The 23,935-nt window shown below is 33.1% G+C and overlaps 3 protein-coding genes across 8 annotated transcripts; 1 reads left to right on the forward strand and 2 right to left on the reverse strand.

The window, feature by feature from the left end:
- Positions 1 to 1,350: 1,350 nt before the first annotated feature.
- Positions 1,351 to 8,494, reverse strand: LOC122294460 (cyclin-C1-2-like). 6 transcript variants are annotated; one of them, XR_006237627.1, is made up of 9 exons: positions 8,167 to 8,494; positions 7,950 to 8,056; positions 6,476 to 6,515; positions 5,281 to 5,325; positions 4,316 to 4,434; positions 4,075 to 4,198; positions 3,323 to 3,373; positions 1,884 to 2,810; positions 1,351 to 1,778 (listed from the first exon to the last, which is right to left on the reverse strand). XR_006237627.1 is itself a non-coding variant. In XM_043103209.1 (9 exons), the coding sequence occupies exons 2-9, from the start codon at positions 7,963 to 7,965 to the stop codon at positions 1,674 to 1,676; spliced, it is 648 nt and encodes a 215-aa protein (XP_042959143.1). In that variant the 5' UTR covers positions 7,966 to 8,049; positions 8,167 to 8,493; the 3' UTR covers positions 1,351 to 1,673. The 6 variants fall into 6 exon arrangements, 5 of the variants coding, with proteins under 5 accessions (XP_042959143.1, XP_042959142.1, XP_042959144.1 ...); XM_043103209.1 differs by having other exon boundaries at positions 2,663 to 2,810; positions 7,950 to 8,049; positions 8,167 to 8,493; XM_043103208.1 differs by having other exon boundaries at positions 2,663 to 2,810; positions 8,167 to 8,493.
- Positions 8,495 to 15,070: 6,576 nt separating this feature from the next.
- Positions 15,071 to 18,421, forward strand: LOC122293280 (dimethylnonatriene synthase-like). Its single transcript, XM_043101801.1, has 2 exons — positions 15,071 to 16,119; positions 17,646 to 18,421. The coding sequence occupies exons 1-2, from the start codon at positions 15,193 to 15,195 to the stop codon at positions 18,264 to 18,266; spliced, it is 1,548 nt and encodes a 515-aa protein (XP_042957735.1). The 5' UTR covers positions 15,071 to 15,192; the 3' UTR covers positions 18,267 to 18,421.
- Positions 18,422 to 19,547: 1,126 nt separating this feature from the next.
- Positions 19,548 to 22,702, reverse strand: LOC122295034 (UV-B-induced protein At3g17800, chloroplastic). Its single transcript, XM_043104040.1, has 2 exons — positions 22,086 to 22,702; positions 19,548 to 20,511 (listed from the first exon to the last, which is right to left on the reverse strand). The coding sequence occupies exons 1-2, from the start codon at positions 22,502 to 22,504 to the stop codon at positions 19,713 to 19,715; spliced, it is 1,218 nt and encodes a 405-aa protein (XP_042959974.1). The 5' UTR covers positions 22,505 to 22,702; the 3' UTR covers positions 19,548 to 19,712.
- Between the last annotated feature and the right edge of the window lie 1,233 nt (positions 22,703 to 23,935).

A 23,935-nucleotide genomic window follows, 5' to 3' on the forward strand; every position in this document is an offset into this window, starting at 1 on the left:
AGAAGGCAGACCCCTTCTCTCTCTAGGATTTAAACCTCTCCCTTCTCTCTAAACACCCACCATAGTTCTCGGCTAGAGGGGGTGGGAGCTTCGGCTCCCTTCCCCCTCCCTCCATCTCCCCACCTCCCTCCCCCTCCCCCCATCCTCTGGTTTATTTTTTTGTGTTTTTTTGTTTTTAGGCCAAATAAGAGAGAATCGCAGATCTGGAAGAATCCGATGACTACCAATCAACATGCGCCCCTCCATGGCGTTGCCTAGCCATCAATCTTCAAGACCACCGAATACGGCTCCAAATAGAGCGACGAATGGCCCGCACACGCAGATTGAAAGTTCCCAGAGTTCCTGCGCGTAGGTCTCACGAACTATCGGGAAGCCCTCTGCCGATGCCATGAGCGGCATTTCTGGTTCCTGTGAGTCACAGACTTTCAAGATCAGCTGTTGGTTCCCTCCCAGCGTGGCACGTGTTATGCACGCACTACAGTACCTAGTGGTTACATTGGTTTTCCGTATACAGTGTTTCCATTGTAATTTATTTTGTGTCTTGTCTTTTCTTTTCAAAAAATAAAAATCCAAAAAATAATACCCTCAAACTTTAGTCCGAATGGAGTGGTCCTCCCCTCTGCTTGGCAGTGCTTATGGTGAGGTTTGGTGTTCCATATCTCGTTTAGTCGGGTAGGAGAATTTGGTAACTCTATCATGGATAGAGTTGTGCTATGTGTTAGATTTAGATCTTTAGAGGTTAGCCGTCTGGACTAGACCATGTCAATTACAGTAATGTGTTGAGAACCTATTAATGTTTATAATTGACTTGTTGTTTAAAGTCAAAATTATATGTTCTCTTTAAAAAATGGAAAGTGATATGTTATTCAAAAAAAAAAAATAGAAGGATGCTCTCTAAAGGCACTTTGTAAAATAATTTTAATTAGTAATTAGCCTCTTTGGTCTCTTCCATTAGAGCCGGGTTACTTATTGAGCTTATTTTTCTATTTTATTATTTTTTGATTCAAAAGCTCTATGGACAATCATTTTTACGTATTTTTTACGCACTTCACTAAGTAATAATAGAAACGTAACCTTTCTCACAACTCTATGCCCAATTATGTTGTAAAATGAAATTAATTTTATAATAATAGTTTTTATAAATTATTTTATAAAAATACCCTTTATTTAAAACATGATTGTGAAAAAAGGGCATTCCAAGACACCGTTCCATCTTCAATATGTTCAAACAGTTTTGACCCCACTGCTACAAAGAAAAAACCATGTTTCTTATATAATGCATGGTAACATATCACAAATGCATGTTATATAAATCAAGTCCATCGCTTGTATCATCACTCTGTAAGCGTGTAACTTTAAACGAAACCAATTCCCATAAAATCAAGTACCTGTCTGCATAGAGCTAGACTGATTGATAATCATAAACTAGCTTTTTCACGTTACATTAATCATCTCATACAAACACCGTGGAGATCTAATGGAGCACGTCTCCTCTACAAAATGTAATCCAACTCCTTCCCCCTTCACTTGGCTAAAAAACAAGTTGATAGCTTTCCAATATCACAAAGAATAGGATCATCTACTTCTTTTGAGATAGACCGGAAACTTGACCTAGGTCATAACAAAGATAAAACAGCATTATTTTCCTGCAGGAAGCAGAGTTACCAAACTATTTAGGGCTTCAAATTTAGCTTGCTGAGAGCGGCAATGATTCTATCTCCTGTGATCATTCTGTGGTTTTCATAGAAATCTAGTATCTCCATAGAGATATTTTTTACCTGTAAAAAACATCACATCATTAATGGTTTTACTATTTTCAAGCTGCAAACCGTAACAATGACCTCAATGAAAATTTATGTGGTTTGTTAAATACATGGTCATACCTGCAAGTCACATGGTGAAGAGTAGTGCTCATGAGGCACAGGACTTAGCAGTGGAGTAACAGACCATTTTCATGCCACTATCATCTATTTGTCACTTGTACTGGATGAATTCTAGTAGAAGATCTAGAGATTCTGAAATCCTAGATAGGTACTTTACTCCTCTAAACTCAAACCTAACCAAAACTACATTCAATTTCTACTCTCAGTATTTGCATTTTCACCATATAGCCGAGGAAATAAGAGAAAAATAAAACTAAAAATAATTCTAAAAACGATATCTTACAAGGTATTTTGACATTTAACCATGATACTCTTCTAATCCATAAAAAAGGCATAATAATGAATTTTAGAGCTTAAAAAAGGTACAGACCACTGGAAATGCTCCAAGACAAGCAATTCAGTCTCTGAATTCAAGGCAAATCAACTAGAAGTTAAAATTATTGGCCGGCCATTAAGACATATCACCTGAAATATGATCATGTATTGTTAAAATTTTAACTAGAATGTGCTCCAATTTTTCACATCCTTTCCCAGTTTCCATCAGTTTTTCTCTAGGCAACTAGACAATCTAACATTGAAAATTGGATGCTGAAGACAGGACCTGATACCATGATTGGTTTTTTTCAACGACTGATTTTAAATGACTTGCACACTGCACAGCGAGTAATGATGAGGCATCCAAAAGAGGCTGCCAGTTCATTGTTTTACTTTAGATTTAATTGGAATGAGAGGTAACAGACAAACCATGACAAAAATAAGACTTAGCTGGGAAAATGTACCGCATGCATATCAACACGAAGCTCTTCGAACCATGCAGTGGTATCTCTTTCCCTGAGTACGCTAGCAATGTAAATGCAAGCTAAAGCAATCAGATGTGGAGCATGTATGAGAACAAGGTCCATCTTGTAGGTGTCATTCACAAGTCCCCTGCATGTTTCAAAGCATTAGGGTTACATCATCTCTATGTTCTTTTTTTTCTCTCTTTTTTTGAAAAGAACATCATGTTTACACTTTAGTAAATTAATCAATCTTTTTATTTTGTCTCCAACTTAAATGAGGTTATCCTTGTTTCATTTTTTTCCCCCATAGGATTCTTTTTCCCTACGGCATCTTCTCACTCTTTTTGCATAAGAAAGAAAGAACCCTATCTAACTCAAACTTGATATATTTAAAAATTTAAAAATTTATACAAGTTTGCTGTGATTTTAGTGAAAAGAAGCCTTCTCAACTATATATACATACATATACATATATATATTTCTACAATGCATATGGTGAAAGATTAGTAATAAAATCAATAATTGGAACAAATCTATCACAAGAATATTGAAACTATATTTGTCCTGAAAAAATTAAAGATAAAAAAGAATAGATAAGCATTGACATTCATCCCAGCAGCCACCTCAGAAAAATGACCATGCTGGGAATTGGACTCTTACCAAGTTACTTGAGTCATACTTATATCATTCAGACCTGCATCATGAAGCAACCTGCCAAAGCAAGGAAAAAATGACAGACTTCACCGACTGGTCATAAAAATAAAAAAATAAAAAAATCGGATGAAGATATCTCACTGAGAAGATAAACTAAAAAGATAAACTAAAAATCTTTCAGAAATGAGCAAACTATTAAAAACATGCAAAAAGATCAACATTGGCATCTTTGGAACCAACAGATATCTTGTATAATACTTGGACATAGGCATCAAGCATGGCACCTAATTTAGGATAGTGCTATCTCAAAGTTGGATATTAACTAGCAGTGACCAAGAATACGAAGACAAACTGCATTTACATTTGAGCCAAAATGTTTAGTATCAGATATGCAGCTATGCTTGTAATCTAATCTCAGTTCAACCACAAGCACAGATATACTATTTGATACTATGACAAAAAATCTAATCACCCAATCAAATGAGGCCTGAGAGAGAGAGAAAAGGAAAGGAATTCAGTGGCTTAAATAAGGGGAGAGATACCAAGTCAAAATAGAAAATGACCACAACTAAAATTGAACACAATGAATTTTACAAGATTTTATCTTAGCATTCAAGTCATTCATCAAGTTGATGGAGCTTATCTCTAACCAATTAAAGTTCACACTAAGAGATTAATTCACAGAAGATAAAAACCAAATATCTTACAGCCAATCTGAAGTTGCCAAAGAAACATGATAAAAAGGATCAAATACATACTGAGACAATGCTCGGTAAGGATGGAACACAACTAAATAATAGTTGAGTGCTTCTAAAATCTTCATTTCCATTTCAAGGATGTCTTTGATCTCATACCTATCGTACCTATACTTTTCATCAGAATCTGTGAAACAAGAATAGGTGTGCTCTAAGAAATTTCAACAGTAAGTAAAATGTCAATGATTGAATTTGGTGGGAATTGAATGATTTAATCTATATAAGTTCAGCATCAAGTAGTTACATAATTTCTTGAGGTAATATACAAGAAGCCTGGCCTGCACTGTGCTTTCTTCTGCTTTCGATGCCAGGTACAAGCAGGTTGGAGCCACGAGGTGCGGATCATATTCAGTCATACTCTTTCTGAGGTAAAAAAAAAAAAAACCAGTCAAGCTTAGCCACTGATTGCAAATCTGGGCTTAAATGCACCTCGATGTATTTTCTTATGAGATGATACTGAAATGGCAACATATACAGCAATCTCAGGTGCTTGTAAGAAAAACAGAGTCTACAAATTCATAAGAAATGGGAACTACTAAGAAAAGAATGTCCTTATAAATATTCAAGAGTAATATAACAGAGAAAAATAAATATTAAACTGCCACCAAGTTAACAGTGCAGCAACATAAAAATAAGAAAATCTATGTTTTTCTTATAAAGCTCTCTCCCAAATTTGGTTAAACAAAACCACATGAAACAGGCTGTCATTCTCAGTTCTATTTTTTTTGCATGAATCAACATGAACATTGTAAGGTTGCTCTTGTAAATGAAATTCAATGGAATCCACAAAGACAATGTATTCATCCATGGGATACACCAGGATGAGATATTCACGTCTTCACGAGTGCAACTATTGCTATACACACTTAGGGGATATGTACAAGTAGCATGACTAAAATTATAACTTTTCCCCGTTAATTAATGTTTTGCTGAGTAAAGATACTGATGGAGCAAAACTACAGACACTCTGTAATGACATGATATGAATAATATCGGAAGTAGAATATGGTTGTAGGGAAAAAATACTAAAAATGAAAAAGTTCTTCATACACATAATACAATGAACTAGCATTAATCAATTACCAAGTGATTTCTAAAAGTCAAAATGAACTTCATAGTTGTTACTCATATCAAAAGCAAAAATTAGGCATAAGCTTGTGGTCACAGACCAAACTTATTTTTCCATCATCAGTTAATTACTTCAAATACCTGGTGTAAACACGTCTCATATATGCCACAGCAGTAGCAACCACCCTGAAACATTTGACCAGTATGATAAAGATTAAGTGGTGAAAATAGTCTAATAAAACTTTTATTTACCATTTTTATGAAGTTAAGGAAATATAATTTACCAAATTAATTGTTATTATGTAGTCCCGGAGTATGCCAAAAAAGAATTTAGTACCTAATGCCCAAAATTTTTAGAAACAAATCAATTATGTTCCACTTGTATCCATAGAAGTAGCAAAACTACGAGCATCTCACTCACAAGCCAATAAAGTTGAGACAGTACCCATTATTTTCCAGGCTGTCTACTTATCAGAAAACAACTTCCAACCAGTCAAATCTAGCTTTGAGAAATTCTGAACATCCTATTCTTTTCTATCTCAAGTTGAAATTGGGTTTTAATCAATTTAGCCATCAGGTGTGGCCATATGTGATATTTTATCCTGGAATAAGTGACTTCTATTATTCCCAATAAACATTGCTCATCCTTCCATTAAAATTAATCTTTCTTTTAGCAAGCCCGGACATTGCAAAGTACAATGTATTTAGTAAGGACGACATATCCAGTTGAATCCTCCAAGAATATCAACAACCATGCTTCAAGACAATGCATTTTGGTGTTGGTTAGAAGTAATTCATTAACATATGAAACTCTGAAATTACATTGTGATATAACCTTTCAACATAAAAGACACAGGTAATCGTTAAAGATACATGCTATGGTATAACTACACATCACACCACTAAAATACAAATATGTTCATTTCACGATGCATTAAAGGAACTTGCTTGAAAACTCTCAAAACCTCTATCAGAGAGGACTATCAGAAAACATTATTTCTTGCTCTAACAAAAGGTAGAACAGTCTTAAGAATCTAATCCTCTAATAAATATAATTATAACTGAATTTTTTAAGAAGTAACTGCAGTAAATCATTGTCAAGATTAGCAGACTTCTAAACAAATGTACTAGACCCTGACAGACTGATGATCTGCCTAAATCTTAAATATCTCCAGGGAAAACTGTACAAGTCATACGTGAACCAAAACTGTGAACACCATCTAAGCAGGGTCATAAAAAAAATAGTTCTACTTGTAAAATGAAAAGAGAATATGAAAGCATAAATTAGGAAATCATTGGTGATAGCATCAGTAGCATTAGGAGCATAAGTTCAAACCTTTGCCTCACTTTTACATGTTGAGCCAATTTCAACATATCTGTAATGACATTAAGGAAAAAAACAATTTTGGAATGATGTAGATCTGGGAAGCAAAATTATTAGCAGTGTCATGTGTACACAAGTGAGTGCCAAAACGCGTTGCCAAGAAAGACCAAGTAATATTTCCATGATTATACAAAGTATGTGGGTGGGATCTTCAGATTAACACAAAAGGACAATTAACAAAGGAAACCCATAAAATCAAGAACTGCAGGAGATGGTATGAAGCCAAAAAATTACATAGCAATTTCCAGCAGGAAACCTAATCCTACTAAAACACTCACATACAGGCAGAGAGAGAGAGAGAGAGAGAGAGCATTTTCCATTCAGCTACACTTTGGCAACTATTGATACATGAATGAATAGTATCTCTAATAGCATAAGAAACCCAATGCAACAACTTGAGAACCATATTCTGAAAATAAAGATTATGCATCTTGTTTTGCAGTTTAGTCTTGTAGAAACCTAGTTAGGTACTTCTCATGTATACTTCCTTAGTACTTGGGCTTTGCCTCCTTCTCTAAATAAAACTTCTTGATTACCTATAAAAAAAGGTCTTGAAGAAACCTATTATATCAAGGTAAACTGCACTATGAAAGCAGAAATACGCAATCATATTCCTTTCAATCCCTTGACAAAATCATAAACCACATGCAACTTTGGCTTGGGTTATGCCTAGAAGAATAGTAGACCCCTTGCTAATTGGAGAGGAAAATATGGTCGCCCACAAAAAGATGGTCCCCATCTATCTAGTGTAGTGTATTTAGAGGGAAAGGAATGATATAACTTTGGTGAATAATGAAAAAACAACTAAAGGAGAGGTTTTGATAGTGAGTTGAGATGAGATGAGATGAGAGTTGAATAAAATATTGTTAGAATCTTTTTTTTAATATTATTTTTGTTTTAGGATTTGAATGAGATGAAATGAGATGTTTTCTGAATCCAAAAAAGTGTTTCTTTTTCAATGCTTCGTTCCTCTGGGCAACTACTACAAATTTTAGTGGACTACGATTTCATGGCTTTCTTGTATCTTTTCCTATTCTAATTAGGTGTCTTCTTGTATGAAAATGATTAAACTACAATTATCTTACAACTCTTTTACAATTCTATATTAAATATATGGTAATTTTGTTAAATTAAAATTCAACTTTAATGGAGTGGCATCATTGCTTTGTTTGGTTGTGAAATGAGTTGTAAAAAAGTTGTAAGAGGGTTGATGTATAAATCTGACATTCCAAGCATGAACAATCATTATTTTCTTCAATATACTTACATAACTTAATTAAAAAAAAAAAAAAACTGTAAGCCTGAAAAAGAAAAGCACCTACAAGTACTGAAACAAGCTGAAAACCAGAAGAAATTCAACAAAAAAAAAAATATTTGAATGAAATCCAACAAGCAAGTGAGACTGGGAGAGGGACAGAGATCATACAATTGGCCATATGCATCTTAATGAGCTTGAAATCTTCAAGAGTGATGCCCTTGTCTTTGTCAAGTGGTTGCACCACATCCACGTCTTCCTGTTCCAATAGCTGTTTTCTTGAAAATAAAATACCCACAATTCAGAAACAAACGACTAAATAAACCAAGACAAATACGAAAAACAAAGTAAATAAAAAATGAAAAACAGGTTGTGTTGAAAAACGTACTGGTGAGAGGATGTCCAGAAATTGGCAGCCATTTTTCGTATCAGAGACCAGGAAGATTCTGAGAGTGCTCTTATGCAACTGTCAAAAGTTGCTTCGATCGTTCAAGATTCAGTTTTTCACGGTACAGAGTAGAAGGAAAAATCTTAGCCTCGAGGCAAGTGGAGGTCGGATTCTTGGAAGGAAAGGAAAACTCGTTTCGGCCCATTTCTTGGTCCCCGAATCCACATAAATCAGGCCGACTCAAGTGCCCAGAAAAACTTTGCCTTGAGTAGCCCAAATACGGAGTTAGGCTGGTTTTGGATAATGAAGAGATTTCCTTTTTAAGGGGGTGAGGAGTACTCCATACCTCAAGTTGAGAGTTATGTCGATGATAATGGTGAATTGATTTTAAATATTCTGTAAATAATAGTAAAAAATTAATAATAAAATAATAAATAATAATGAATAATAGTAAAAAAGATATTAGTGAATAATAATAAAAAGTAATGATAAAATAATGAATAACAATGAAATGTTCTCAAAATACTTCATTTCACAAACGGAGCTGTATAATCATATTTACATAAGAGTTTTACTACTCATTATTTCACATGTCACATAATAATTATTTTTAAAGCTGTACTATTTATCATCCTCATATACCACATACCATGCTTATTTTTACTGTTTTTTTATTCTTTTTAAATTAATTGAATTATTCCACTTATTATTCATTATTCTATTTATCATTTATACACTACACATTTGGTAAAAGAAAAATAAAAATAAATGTGGTATGCGGTGTATGAGAATGATGTGTAGATTTTTTTTTTTTTTTGATTTATTTATTTTTAATTATAAAATTAGATTTTCTGAATGTTACATATTAAAATAGTTTTTAATCTCAAATATGTTAAATTACATTTGAGAAAAGAAAATTTCTACTCATTATCGCTACACTACACACCACATATGATTTTTATCTTTTTATTTTTTTTCTCTTAACAAGTATGTGTTGTAGGGATGATGAGTAGAGGAACTCAATTAGTTTAACAGAAATAAAATAAAAAATAGAAATTCAAATAAAAATTAAAAATAAATATAATATATATTATATAGAATAATAAGTAACAAAATTCGAACGATATTCTAGAGAATCTTATTGGGAAATCATAAAATCCAAGGTTGAATTAAATACCTTGTCGAGAAATAATACAAAGAACACGTTGCTAAGTCCAAAATCTTGGCCAATGCAAACTCCTTTTAAATTAGAAAACTATAGCGATTTCACACTTTAGAATGGGACATTCTATTGCTTTTTTAATCCTTATCCACAAATTTTCTTCTCTCTATGTCATAATTCATAGGAGGTCCTTCATTTTTCTCCCTCTTTCTATCCTTCTCAGTTCTCCCACCAACCCACCCTTTGTCCATATCTTTTTCTTGCATTTTTATCTCATTTCCTTCTCCCACCAAAATCTCACATGCAACACCACCATATTTACCATTTCGACTATATTTAAAGAGAAATGATGTTTATAATTTTAAAATATATAAATTTCGTCTATTCATTTTTTTAAAAAATTAAGTAAATTTAATATACATATGAAAAAATTATTTTTCTAATAATGTATTTCAATTTTTTTAAATAAAATACACGAAACTTGCACATCTTAAAATTAAATTTAACATTACTCATATTTCATATCCGATCCTGCAAATCTCACATGTGCAACACGGCTGTATGTGCAGCATGCATGGATTCCTCTCGTCTCTATTTATTCCAAATCTACCTAACTTTGCTCCACCATCGTCAAAACATAGCCCCACATGTAATTTTTTATTTTTTTAATTAAAAAATATTAAGAAGATGAAACAGTATTTTATATTAAATTTATGATTATACATAAAATATTACATTTGTTACGTGTTTATAACTTAAAGGTGTTTATCTTTTTCGTATATAAGATAAAATAATTGTCAATAATTAAGATTAAATATATAAATTACATATTTATTTAAACTATTTAGATTGATATAATATTTTTATTGAAATTAGTCAATAAATTTATATTTTATACTTTTTTATATATGATATGAAATGCTTAAATGGTATCAGATATGATTTTTAATATTTGTTTTTTATTAATATTAAAATATCCGATTCGAAATTATCCTGAGCCACCCGATTCATAATCGGTCCTTACCCGATCCCGAATTTTCGAGCCTTAGTATAATGACCCATCAGCAATTTAAGACATTTGATCTTAATTACCCGACTTTATTTTAACTTTGTCTCACTGAGAATTCAGAAGGAAATGAATCATGATGCAGGGGATCTCATCAACATCATCGTAACAACAAACTCAATACTCTTCCCTTGTTATATATTGCAGCCTCAAGTTGCATCGGAATGGTTCATCAAATAGGCTATAACTAAGCAAATTGTCATTATAGCGATCCTCTATCTCAGTCAATTAGATTAAGGATGTGACGCCCCCGACTCCCACGTACGGATACGTGAAAATCGAGGTGTCGGGATGATGATAATATAGGTCATACATCCCATTACCAAGTATCAAGTGTATATACATGTAACACATGTACGTAGAAACTATGCAGCGGATAATAAAAGTTTTTAACTAAGTACCTGAATTTTATTTAAATACAAATTTGCTTAAATCAAGCGTAATAAAAATATTACAAGTTTAATATTGTTTCAAATCAAAATTACATAACATAAAAGTAAGTAAAATAATTTCCGAAAATAAAACAACTCTAAAGTCAGTACTCTGGCGGAGCTGCCTCCTCAGGTTCAACCTCCTCCTCCTCATCTGCAACAAAATTTACGGTACCCAACACGGTACTGTAGATAAGTAATAATCCAAACAAACATCAAGATAAAAATATACTAATGAAATAACCAAATGTATGAACATGATACCATATGTATATATCCCAAAAATCCACATTTACCACGCAAGCCAAAATCTCCTTTTTGACCCAAAATATTTCTTTTAAAACATTACTTGTCATTATCCCAGATAATGGCCCGAAGATCCAATCTCGCCATTTTCTCAAAAAATGGCCTATTAACTAAACCATCAAAGCACTGTAAGCGGGAATTGCAGGCGAGACTCTATCACCATCCCTGCTCACCACCATCTCTACGCGTGCACCGTAGGCGAGAATCACAGGCAGAACTCTACCACCGTCCCTGCTTACCACCATTGCTACAAGTCCATCTGTAGGCGGAATCGTAGACGGGACTCTACCACCATCCCTACACGTGCCTCTGACTCAAACCAGTCAATCCAATCGTTCAAATATACCAAAAATTATTTCTCGCTTGAAAACCCAATTTTCAATTTCTAACACATGTACATGCATGCAATTATACGAATACCCAGTTTTTATTTTACAAACATGAACATGCATGCACTATGCAATGCAAACTTCAAGACATAATATCAAAAAAATCTCAACATCAACCAAACATAATTAATTCCATCCTCAAATCCATCCAACCCCCGACTTCTCGGACTCAGTCCAGCACAATCAACCAATCACAATTTATTGTTAAAGTAAAAATATATTTTAATTTAAAAGAAAGCTTGAAAAATACTTACAACGCTATATAATAATTTTCGGATGATCAACAAGTTATAAAAGGTGGAAGAAAAATAACGTAATAGTGCAAAAGCACTGTGGCCGTGGGTTGTAAAATACTCACCTTTGAATGTGGATGAACCTAGGCTTAAGATTGATAGGAAATGGCTTAGAAGTGTTTATGAAACTAGTGGAAGTGAGGGTTGGCCGTGAGTGACGGCGAAAACAGCGGTAGAATGTCAAAAATTCCAAAACGGAAAGTGAGGTCATGAGGGCTGCTTCGGCGACAGATCAGAGCCAAAAATAAGTGGTTTAGAACTACAAGAGGTCAGTGATGAAGTTGTGAAGAGGTGGTGGTCAGAAGTGGAACGACAGCGGCGGAATGGCCCAAAAGCCGTGGGCTTGGAGAAGCTTGTAGGGGCAAACGGCAGCTCGGATGGAGGTGAAATTTGGTAGGGATGATCACCGATCGGAGGGAAATAAATCTGGGTGGGCGGTGTAGGTCACGGCACTGGCGAACGGTGCTCTGGGCAGACAACGAAAACTACAGTAAAGAGGAAGGAAGAACTTCGTGCGAGAGAGAAAGGGAACCGGGGAAAAAGTATGAGAAAAAGGAAAGAAAAAAGAAAAAAGAAGAGAAAAAGAAAATATGAGGAAAAGAAATGAGATACAGTCTTCACATTTAGAGTTCAGAAACTGATCTAACGAAAACAACTTTAAAAGTTATAAATCGAATAAAATAATTTAAACATAACATCTAGCTAAAATATAATAAATAACTAGTAAATACTAATAATAAAATTTTAAATAAAAAACAAACTAAAATAAATTAAACAGCAATTTAAACTCAAAACAATAATTAATATTAAGAAAGCTCTACAAAATAAATTTCACAAGTAAATAAATCCAATTAAAATTTGATAATTTAAAATAAAAGAACCAATATTTTAATTAAATTAAAACACTCATTCAATAAAAATACATGTAAAAAGGAGATATCATAAAGGGGATGTTTGGATACAGAGATTAGATATGAAATTCGCAAAATTTTCAAAATTTTTTATAATTTCATTTTCAAATATAACTCAAACACATAATATTTTTTAATTTCAAATTTTTAACTTTTTTGTCTAATAATTAGTTAATAATTAGAACTTTTACAAATTTTAAAATAAAAACGATGTTAAAAATTTTAACTTTATAATTTTTTTATTCAAACTCTCTCTCATCTCTTATAAATTATTAAAATCTCTTAACTCAAATTATTTCACAAATTATCTTCTTCAATTTATATATGAGAATTATTATAGAGACAAAAAAATTATAAAAAAACAAACTCACAAATTAATATGATTTTATGAAATCAGTTAAGTATACTTTACAATAAAAATAATTTTATAATATAATATATTTCATTAAACCATATTAGTGTGTATATTTTTATATAATCTAAAATATTTTCTTTTATTTATTTATTTTTAGAGTGTGTCTACACTCACTATTGGGGGCTCCCGTTCAGCTGAAATACATATCTTTTTACATTATTGTTTTTAATATTTTTAAATGTTTTTAATAAAAAAAGTTATAATATTATTAAATAATATTTTCTTAATTATTAAAAAATAAACTAAAAATAAAATAAAACTAGAGCAATAGCTCAAGCGGGATCCACCAGCAGTAGAGAAATACTTTTTACAGTCGGGAAATGCAGTCGGTATGCAGTCGTAGAGAAAAAAATAAATTAATATAAGACTTATATGAAAAAAAATTATTTTTATAACTTTTTTTTATTTATGTAAATTTTTCTGAATATAAAATAATTTTTTTATAATTTTTTTTATTTATTTTGTACAACTAACTGTATATCGATTATATTTTCCAACTGTATTTAGCAAATTCTCAGTATACCTAGCTTTTTCCTTATTTCTAAGTAGTGTTCACATTACGTACCTGTGGTCGTCGGTTGGGTTGTCGCTTTTATGGATAATGAAAATCTGGCATGTAAGCCAAATCGAATAAAAAAACGACACGACGTGCGTGAAACACGAAGCCCGCTTTTCTGTGCACGGACATTGAACAACCTGGACCAGGTTACCTGGTTTCGATCGATCTTCGTCTTTTTCTTCTTCAGCTGCTGGGACGCCTAGCCTGCGAATGACCACAGTTTCCTCGAGTGGTGCGAAATGAATCCTTCTCTCTCATTGTCTGTCATAGGACAGGACAGGACAGGCTATGTCAACAGCTTTGGCGCCCACAATCTGAGTCCCTCCCGGTCCGCTCCTGCCCGAGGATATTGATGGCCACCTCAACGAATCACACTACACTTTTTTTAAGCACAACAAAATATTATAATAAAAAAAGTTATTATAAAAATAAATTTATAAATTTAAGTGACTTATTATATTATATTAAATGATAAAATATTTTTATAATAAAATTAATTTAAAATATATTATAAAATTATATCAGTTTATAAATTTAACTATTTTTATAATTAAAATATTTTTCTTTATATAAATATTGTAAGATTTATTTAATATATTTCATAATTTAGGCCTTTTGCCAACCTCTTCCAAAATTTAATTCTACATTAGATTATTTATTTAAACTATATTATATGATGGTTCGAGAGGAGAGAAAATAAACTGAAAAAATTGAATGCCTAAAGTTACTATTGATCTTCATATTATATATTGAGCTCTGTAGCTAAAATTTGATCTTTTACTTTTGAGAAATGATAGGGTCATCGAATTTTTGTGCATATATATATTTGTACTGATTTTTTATTTAATAATGAAAGAATTGTATTTTAATAAGCTTATAAATTTAATTTTATTAACAAAATGTTTAAAGTGATTTTAAAAAAAATATTTGAAGAAAAAAGAGAAAAAAAATTATATTATTCGATACTCATTGGTTACCAAATTTTCTGTAAGAATTGTACGGTACTTTACTTTTTAGAGCAAATGGCTACACCAGTACTTTTATTCTGATAGATATATTAAGAGATTATTTCGAAAGTGTGATGAGATGATAAAAGTTTTGATAAAAATTAAATAAAATATTTTTTAAATATTATTATTATTTTAAAATTTAAAAAATTTAAATTAAGATTTAAAAAAATTATTATCACATTTTTTGTATAAAAATTATAATAATAAAATGAAATAAAATAAATTTAAAGTGTTTATCAATTCCTTTAAATTTGTACAAATCATATTCCTTATTGCTGATAAAATTTCTCCATGCAAATAGGTGCATTAATTTCAAGCTACTGCCTTTACTTCTTCTTCTTCTTCTTCTTTTTATTTTTTATTTTTTATTTTTTAATTCAACAAAAATAAAGAGAAGGACAAATGAATTTTGCTATAAATTACACATGCAAGTCTCGTTTCAATCTGCATTCCATCCCAATATCTTCAAGCTCATATAAGCAACATGGAGTTTTCCTTCCAAACAATCTTAGCGCTTATAGCTTTGCTACTCCTCTTTAGTCATGTCTTGAAAAAGGTTGCATCACGTACCATTTACAGGCGTGACGCCAAACTCATTGCAGTCCCTGAACCATCAGGGGCTCTGCCCGTTTTGGGTCACCTCCATCTTCTAGGAGGCCAAGGCCCAGCCGCCCGAACTCTTGGTGCCATGGCCGATAAATTTGGTTCACTCTTCTCTCTCAGGTTCGGTCTCCGGCGGGTCTTGGTTGTGAGTAGTTCGGAGATGGCAAAGGAATGCTTGGCTACAAACGATAGAGTTTTTGCTACGAGGGCGAGCATAGCAGCGGGAAAATACATGGGTTACAACAACGCCGTTTTTGCGCTTGCTCCTTATGGAGAGTATTGGCGTGATGTGAGAAAGATGGCCATCCTCGAGCTTCTATCAAGCCAACCGATTGAAAACCGAAAGCATGTCCGAGCATCAGAGGTGGAGTCGCTCGTTAAAGATGTGTACTCGGTGTGCGAAAACAACGGGGTGGTGGATATCAGTGATTTGCTCGAGCACATGACATTCAACATCATCCTCAGGGCGCTAGTAGGAAAGCGATTTTCCAGTAGCGAATATGGAGAAAGAAACAGCGAGGGGAACCGTATCAGAAGCGGGATAAAGGAGGCTTTGCGTCTCAGTGGGGTTTTCGTCATGTCGGACGCCATTCCATATCTTGAATGGATGGACTTCCAAGGGCATGTTGGTTCCATGAAAAGAACCGCAAAGGAACTTGACTCTGTGGTTGATGCTTGGCTCAAAGAACATCTACGACAGAAATCGGTGGGTGAAAGTGATTTTATGGATGCAATGCTATCGACCCTTCCGGCAGATGCTGTGATTGCGGGCCATACTCGTGATACTATCATCAAGGCGACAACAGTGGTATGTTAACGTTGTTGTCATGAGTTAGCTTGTTCCTAGCTCGACTGTTTTAAAGATGGAAAAATATAGTTGCAAGTATAGTTGTGCACTAATCTGTATATCAATGTGATGTGATTGGTTAAAAGGTAGATTTTATTGAAAATAATATTAATTTAAATTTTAAGTATGAATAAATTAGTATTAGTACACAGATTAATGCATAACTTTGCTTGTATGTAGCAAAACTCTTTAAAGATTATTCTTCATGGGCTTTCCGTGATATTTTGTGTGGTTGGTATGTATCATGGCCAGCCATGATGATCGAAGACAGTATTTTTCTTGGGTGCAAAATCTAATTAAATATATAACTAGTCAAGAATAACTAATAATATATGATTTAATTAATATTAAGTAATGTTACATATAATTATAGAGTGTGTATATGCTGTGTAATCATTTTAAAAAAGAACGAGGTCTACGATTAAAAAGTTAGTTTTTTTTTTTTTTTTATGTGAGTCTCTTATTAATTCATTTTTTTAAAGAAATTGCACGGCACTTGCACAATCACAACTATAAATATCATTTATCATTAATATTGTATCAAATCACTTAAGATTATAATTTTTTATATATTGTAAAATAGATTTACCTTTTATATCAAGTCCTATCAATTTGTAAATATTTTATTTTTTTAAGATTTCTGTGTAAATCTAGCATTTCTATTTCATATTTTTGTTTATTGACATTGGGTATTTGAGAACAGCAACCCGATTAATTATGAGAGTACACAGGCTCTCGATAAGGAGTTTTTCGCAAGTGCAACTTGAGTAACTTAAGAAAAAAATCTAATCCAATCCAATATCTCCTAAAGATTATTTGCACTCAAGAAAATTCAAACCTTACACTTTGAATGGAGCAGACCATGCACCGAGACCAATATCTTTACCACTTAAAGCCAACCCCGAATTGTTATTTCTCTTTCATAATTAACCCCCAAAGTTAGTTAAAAAAGTTCCAAAAGTTTAAAACACTTACATATAACCAAACAAAGTTTACCAAAAGATTTACATTCGTTAATTATTGAAGGTGATGAAATAGAAAAAGGATCCCTTTAAGGACCTTGATCCCGATAAAATTCATTAATCTGCATGCCCTCCTATGTGCATGTGAATTCCTTATAATTGAGTCACTTGATGATCAATCACTTGCATATATAAAGGAAAATTCTATAAACTACACTGTTATTTTACTTCCATTTCACTATACAAGATGTGGTACAATTATCATAATTAAAGGATCCTTTATTGGATAATTTTTTATTATCGAATGGTAATAAATAAATACAACTTCTTATATAGTAAGATGACATGGTCACGTGGTATATAGCATTTCTCATATATTAATTTTAATGATCTTTTTTTATTTCTTATAGAGATAAATACATATTTTATATTTCATTAAATCCATAAAAATATTTTATGTTCAAGTTTTTTTAAAAAAATCTTCTACTATATTCATTCATCGATTCATTTATTAATTATTTGCAGGTTCTCATCCTAACCGGCGCAGGAAGCACAGCTGCTACTCTAACATGGGCACTCTCGTTACTCTTAAACCATCCGAAAGTGCTCAAGGCTGCCCAAGAAGAGCTAGACATTCACGTAGGGAAAGAAAGATTGGTGCAAGAATCTGATATCAGCAACCTAAACTACCTCCAAGCCATTGTCAAGGAAACCCTACGCCTATACCCACCAGGTCCTCTCACAGGGCTGCGCGAGGCCATGCAAGATTGTAACCTCGGCGGCTTTCATGTTTCCAAGGGCACCCGTTTGATCATCAACCTATGGAAGCTGCAACGAGACCCGCAAATATGGTCAAATCCGTCCGAATTCCAACCGGAGAGGTTTCTGACAACTCACGCAGACATCAAATTCGGGGGCCAGAACTTTGAGTATATTCCGTTTAGCTTTGGCAGAAGGTCGTGCCCCGGAACTTCTTTCGGCTTGCAGGTGGTTCACTTGGCACTAGCTCGTTTGCTGCAAGGATTTGACATCTCCACCATGGGAGGTGTGAAGGTGGACATGCGTGAGGGACTGGGAGTTGACTTACCTAAGGTAGATCCACTCGTACTTGTACCCAAGCCACGCCTTCCAATGGAGCTTTATTAAATGCTTTGATAGGTTGTTAATTATAGTATATATGTTGCTTGTTAGAGGTTAAGAATAGAATAACAATTGCCCTACTCTTTAGGCAATTAATCATCCGCTGTATTCCCCATGGAGCAAACAATCTGTGTTGAAATACAGTTTCTTAGTTGGCAGGAGATAAAGTAAATCTGCTACAAATTTTAGGGGTGTAAGGAGTTCGATCGAGACCGACCAGTCCAGTTTCAAGTTCTATAAATTTTGAGTCAGATTGGACCGAATCAAAGTCTTATATATATTTTTAAAATATTTTTAATAATTTAATATATTATTTTTATATAATAATTATATAAGTTAATGATGTAATATTTACCTAATTTATTATCATTAGTCATATAAAATATAAAATAATATATATTATCAATTAATAATAAATCATAAATTATATGATAATTTATATCATTATATGTAAATAGTTAATACATCATACATTCATACATACTCTACTATTTAAACTTAATTAAAATAATTAGATAATTTTTTTTAAATACCTAAATTACAAGTAAATATGAATAATCTATATATAATAAAATATTTTATATTCATTAACCATATATAAAATGTATAACATGATTAATAATAAAGAATAAAGTCTAAGTTAGTAGATAGTAACTATTAACATCATAAATATTTTTTTAATAAGTTAATTACATAATCTACATTAATAATTTATTTAATTTTAATTTAATAATTTAAATAAATTTTATTTATTAATTTATTTAAAAAAATAAAAAATAATTAGGCCGGACTGGTCCGGTTCGGTCCTTCGGTCTGGCATCACTTTAAGGTGGAAAAAATACAGATAAGTAAATTAAATTTTAAAAATATTAATATTCTCCTTTCAATATATATTGGTCTACCTTAAATGATTTTTCTCGTCCAAGTTCAGACAAAACAGTAATGGATTCAAATCCTTCAAGTAGGACTCAATTATTGAAGTAATGGGGGAACACCCTCATTTATCAAAGAACAAAAGGTATGGAAGATAAGACAGAAAATAAATTCAATACAGGGATCGAACCCGTGCGCTGGACCCCAGGGATGGTGCCAATTTGCTCTGGTGTGCACCTGATTCATGGCTAACTCACCAGTACACCAATTGAAGAAACTAACATACCAGTTGCTAGCGACCGAGTAAATTACATAGCATACAGAAGCAAGCAAACAGAGAAGCAGTCCCATTATCAGGATGAAAATGATCCAATAATCTATCAACTAAAGAGATGAAATGAGAGAGACACTGGATACCATTCAAAACCCTTCATCTTTAATGACAGCAGATAGACTATACATTCGAAAATTCTTGAGTACTTGCAAAATAAAGCGAAAAGGTATGCAGCCAAACTTCTATTTACAAAGAGAATTACCCGAAAGCAGCAATTTTTTCTACTTAATAACCTCCCTGTTCGACTAATTATCCTCGAGCTTATACACACTGTCAATGTATTCTTCTGCGTCCCAAAGGAATGAACCAAAAGCAACAGCCTCCAATGCCAACCTCTTCAGACTCGAAAATGAAGTAAAGATCAACTCATTATTCTCAATTACATTAACCTTTTCATCCCCAAAAAGTGCACAGCAATGACTCTCAATCAAGTTAACAGCCTCCTTAGATTTAAGTTTTGCACATCTCTGCAATGTAGCAGGGTCAAATTCCTTCACATAACATTTCAACGTTTGACGTTTCATTTCCTGGTTAGTTGACCCTTGAGAATATGACATAGATTGCACATTACTGACACGGCCAAAGAGAAGATTTTTCAATCCATACGGACACATCTCTTGGAACTGAAGGGGGGTCCTACGCCCAAGATTGTCCTGGTTTACCAAAGCTAGACCTTGCTCCAAGTGGTGCCTCAATGAGGCAGACTTCAAAAAGTAGCCATATAAGATGGAGGCCGTGTATGCTTGGCTAAGCTTGAGCCGTGGAATCTTGGTAGTTGCCCAATGGTCTGTGACACTAGAATCTGCTCTCAAGCCGCTGACAGTTGTGACATGTTCCTTGACCATCTCCAAAACCTCCAAGCTGTGGATGGACTCCAGCTCCCAGTCCCTTGAAGGCCATATCTCTAGTCTGCCATTATAAATGCATCTAGAGAGTCTTGGAACCAAGGGGACTTTTATCTCAGAAAATTTATAAAAGATTAACATGTACATGACATCTTCAACTGCTAGTTGGCACTCTTGCTCCCTTAGTAGTGCAACCCTCCTATCATTCATATATATTTCAGGTCATTAAAAAAAGATTTAAGAAAATAAATACATTTGTTCTGATAATATCTGCAAATTAAAGTTCCAACATAACAGTTCAGTCGACAAAGTATTCCAATAACAGTTCATCCACCGGACCACCGGGGTTCTAGGCACTCAACATGAGTCATTAATTCCACCAAAGACACCAGAGACAATCACAATGCCATACCAACATGAAATATGGACCTCAATTTGAGAAGTTCCATCCATAAAGAACATCAGACCCAAAGACTAAAACAACAGGCATCAAACTAATTGGAAGATGATGCCTCTGAATTTTGATTCCAGAATTAGGAGTTAAAAAAGACTACTGGGAAAGAATATTCAGTACAACTAGGTGTTAGTTTATTAAGGCAATGCATGGGCATGAATCATGTAAGGGTAGGATAGGTGTTGATAGAATGGAACACAAAGCAACATGAAGAGTCAAACCCTGATCATGTCATCTCACAATGCTGAACTTATGTCACAAGGTAGGACAGTAACTGAAAATAGAGGATGTTATCTTACAATCCAGATCATGTAGGCGTCTAGCCATTTCTATCAGATTACAGGACACATAAAGCAGTTATAAGCATAGATGAGACACACTGCAGCCCTTCATTACATAATCTTTTATACGGCTATTGCAGCAGAATTCATTATGAATGGCTTCAAATGCTACATAAATACCATAAACAATATGCTGTCAATAGATCTTACCATCTCCAACAAACACGATTGGGCACATTGCGTTATGCTACTGTGGTTAGTTACAACGAAGTTAAAATTTTCTTTGTAAGTGTGATACCTCATATAATAAGGATAATAGTAGGTGGTGTATGAGATCCCACATTACTTGAGAATGAGAAATTCTTGCTCTTTATAAGGTTCCAATGGGGCTCCAATTGTATAATTGATTAGTCCTTTTGGAGTATAGGCCATGTGGTTTAGGCCTTCCATTGGGGCGTTACAGTAAGTAATACTGTAGAGCATCCATTTTAATGCCAATAGCAAAAGGCCCTTTTCATCTTTCATACATACAAAACAGCCTTCCCAAGTTCCCATTGAATCTCAAAAAAAGACAACATAGAAAACAGAAGGGAAAATGAGGCAATTAGACGTCCTGTTTTGTTTTTACATGCTTCAACAAGTTTCCGAACTTTGATCTGGAGTTTCCCAATCTAATCTGCTCAAATTTGGAAGAGACTGGAGCCATCCATAAGATGAAATTTAGCAAGTCGCAGGTCATGTCAAATTGCTGATATCATTGCATGAGCACATGACGCTATGACAGTTCAAAGCTACAAGAGGGGACTACTTAATCCCCACAAGTTTAAAAAACCAAACATATTTCTAAGATACTTGCCTCGGATCACACCCTGATAACGACTCCAAAGTCACCCGCTTTACTCAACAAACTCTATGTGCATACATCATATAAACAAAAATAAATGAATGAAACAGTACATACATACATAAAGACGCATATATAGCGATACATAAGGAGATATAAACCGACAACTAAAGATAAATACTAAAGGAGCAGACCTGTGAAGGCAGGCTTCATCAGAGCCAGCGCTGAGCCGCATACGGGAAACGGCGCCATCGCGAACATCGGCCAAGAGCTTCAACTCATCCGCGACGGCGATGTGGAACAACTGGCGGTGGTTCTGCAACACACTGCTCAAGAACCTCCCCGGCTGGGACCGGGGCTCGAGCGGCGAATTCAGGCTGCTACTGGGCTCGCAGTGGCTAGCCCCGGCGCTAGCGATTATCGAAAAGACCCTCCTGGGCCTGATGGAAAGACCGGATGTGGCACGCCTGGCGAGAAGGGGATTCTTGGGGAAGTCGAGAACAGTTTTCGTCGAAAAAGGAAGTGGCTTTCGAAACGAGGGAGGGGGATACGGAGAAGAAACTGTGAAAGCAGTGGGGGTGGGGTTGCTGTGGCGTAAGAAACAACAGTCCATTAACAGAGTGTAAGAGGAAAGGCAAAGGATTTAAGAAGTTTGTAGTGCAAAGTGTGAGAGAGGGATTGGGCGAGTTCAATGTATACGATCCGGGTTTGACCTTACAGTGGCAGAGGGAGAAGGACAGCCATGAAAGAGAAAAGGGAAGATCAATTGCCAATTATTATATAAAGAAAGAAAGAGAAGTGTCATCCCACAAAACCACTTATCAGTTATCACACTACAATCCTATTATATTATTTAAAAAATTCGGCTTTATCTATATATTTTATTTAAAAATTCATGCATAATTGAATCTCTCACGCCCACAGAAATATCTTCTTAGTTGTTATAAGGGGGAAACAAATACACTTTCCATCTTCAAATCATCATATTTTTATATTTTTTATATGAATTATTGTTATAAAGTCTGACTGAGAATATCATTTACAATATTTAAATAATAAGATTTACTTTTTAAAATTTAAAATTTATCTTTTAAATCAAATTATGACATAAAAATATTTTATTATGTATGTTCTATACATCGATTTAATAATATAATTTTTCGTTTTACATTTGATAAAATGATATTAATTAAAAACTAATTTGTTGATCTAATAAGCTATTTCAAATTGTTATATTGAGAGAAATATTTTATTTGCAAATAGATTTTATAAAATTAAATTTACAATTTAACACTGTTTAATATAATATATTAGATTATAAAATTATTTTTATTTTAAAATAAATCTAACATATAACATAAAATCACATATAAATTATAAATTTGTTTTATTTCTTTATATAGAAGTTTCTGGCACTAATATTGTAAGTTTGCCTTGTAAATTCTATTAAAGGAAAATATATCTTTTATAAGCATAAAGAGATTACATAAAAATAAATTTATAAATTAATGTGATTTTATGTAATTTGTTAAATTTATTTTATATTAATAATAATTTTTTATAATCTAAAATATTATATTAAATTACGTTAATTTATAAATTTATTTTTATATAATATTTTTGTAGTTAAAATATTTTTTAAAAATGATAATATAATAATGATGGTAATCTACAGGTCAAGCCTCCATTTGAAAAGGCATTAGCAAACGAGTCAAATCCATCTACAATTTGGGCACCACGCACACTGAAAATTTGCCCCCTACGGCACCCTGAAATGGACTGCTTATCTATTTTGCCCTTACTTATCAATTTCATTATTCATTTTTATTTATTATTATTATATTTAGACAAGAGGTGGAGATGTATGATATTTTTTTAATATCATTTTTAATATCTTATATAAGATATAAGATATTTTTTTTAACAACAGTGCTAGGCTGTCGTTAGAAATGATCGCCGAGCATGCTGCCTAGCAGACTAGCCCATTATTAGTTTTTTATTTTATATTTTTTTAATATTTTTAAATATTTTTAAAAAATAAAAA

Source organism: Carya illinoinensis, chromosome 14 (assembly GCF_018687715.1).
Source record: "Carya illinoinensis cultivar Pawnee chromosome 14, C.illinoinensisPawnee_v1, whole genome shotgun sequence".
Classification (NCBI taxonomy): Eukaryota; Viridiplantae; Streptophyta; class Magnoliopsida; order Fagales; family Juglandaceae; genus Carya; species Carya illinoinensis.

What these genes read in the sequence shown, in the direction of transcription:
- LOC122294460 (XM_043103208.1), bottom strand. Translation starts at nt 8,198, where the DNA reads ATGGCTGCCAATTTCTGGACATCCTCTCACCA. An exon ending in CATGTAAAAGTGAGGCAAAG is followed by an intron (nt 5,326 to 6,475) that starts GTTTGAACTTAT and finishes CAAATGTTTCAG; the next exon opens with GGTGGTTGCTACTGCTGTGG. An exon ending in ATATTACCTCAAGAAATTAT is followed by an intron (nt 4,199 to 4,315) that starts GTAACTACTTGA and finishes CTTGTTTCACAG; the next exon opens with ATTCTGATGAAAAGTATAGG.
- LOC122293280 (XM_043101801.1), top strand. Translation starts at nt 15,193, where the DNA reads ATGGAGTTTTCCTTCCAAACAATCTTAGCGCTTATAGCTTTGCTACTC. An exon ending in TCATCAAGGCGACAACAGTG is followed by an intron (nt 16,120 to 17,645) that starts GTATGTTAACGT and finishes AATTATTTGCAG; the next exon opens with GTTCTCATCCTAACCGGCGC.
- LOC122295034 (XM_043104040.1), bottom strand. Translation starts at nt 22,504, where the DNA reads ATGGACTGTTGTTTCTTACGCCACAGCAACCCCACCCCCACTGCTTTC. An exon ending in GATGAAGCCTGCCTTCACAG is followed by an intron (nt 20,512 to 22,085) that starts GTCTGCTCCTTT and finishes TATGAATGATAG; the next exon opens with GAGGGTTGCACTACTAAGGG.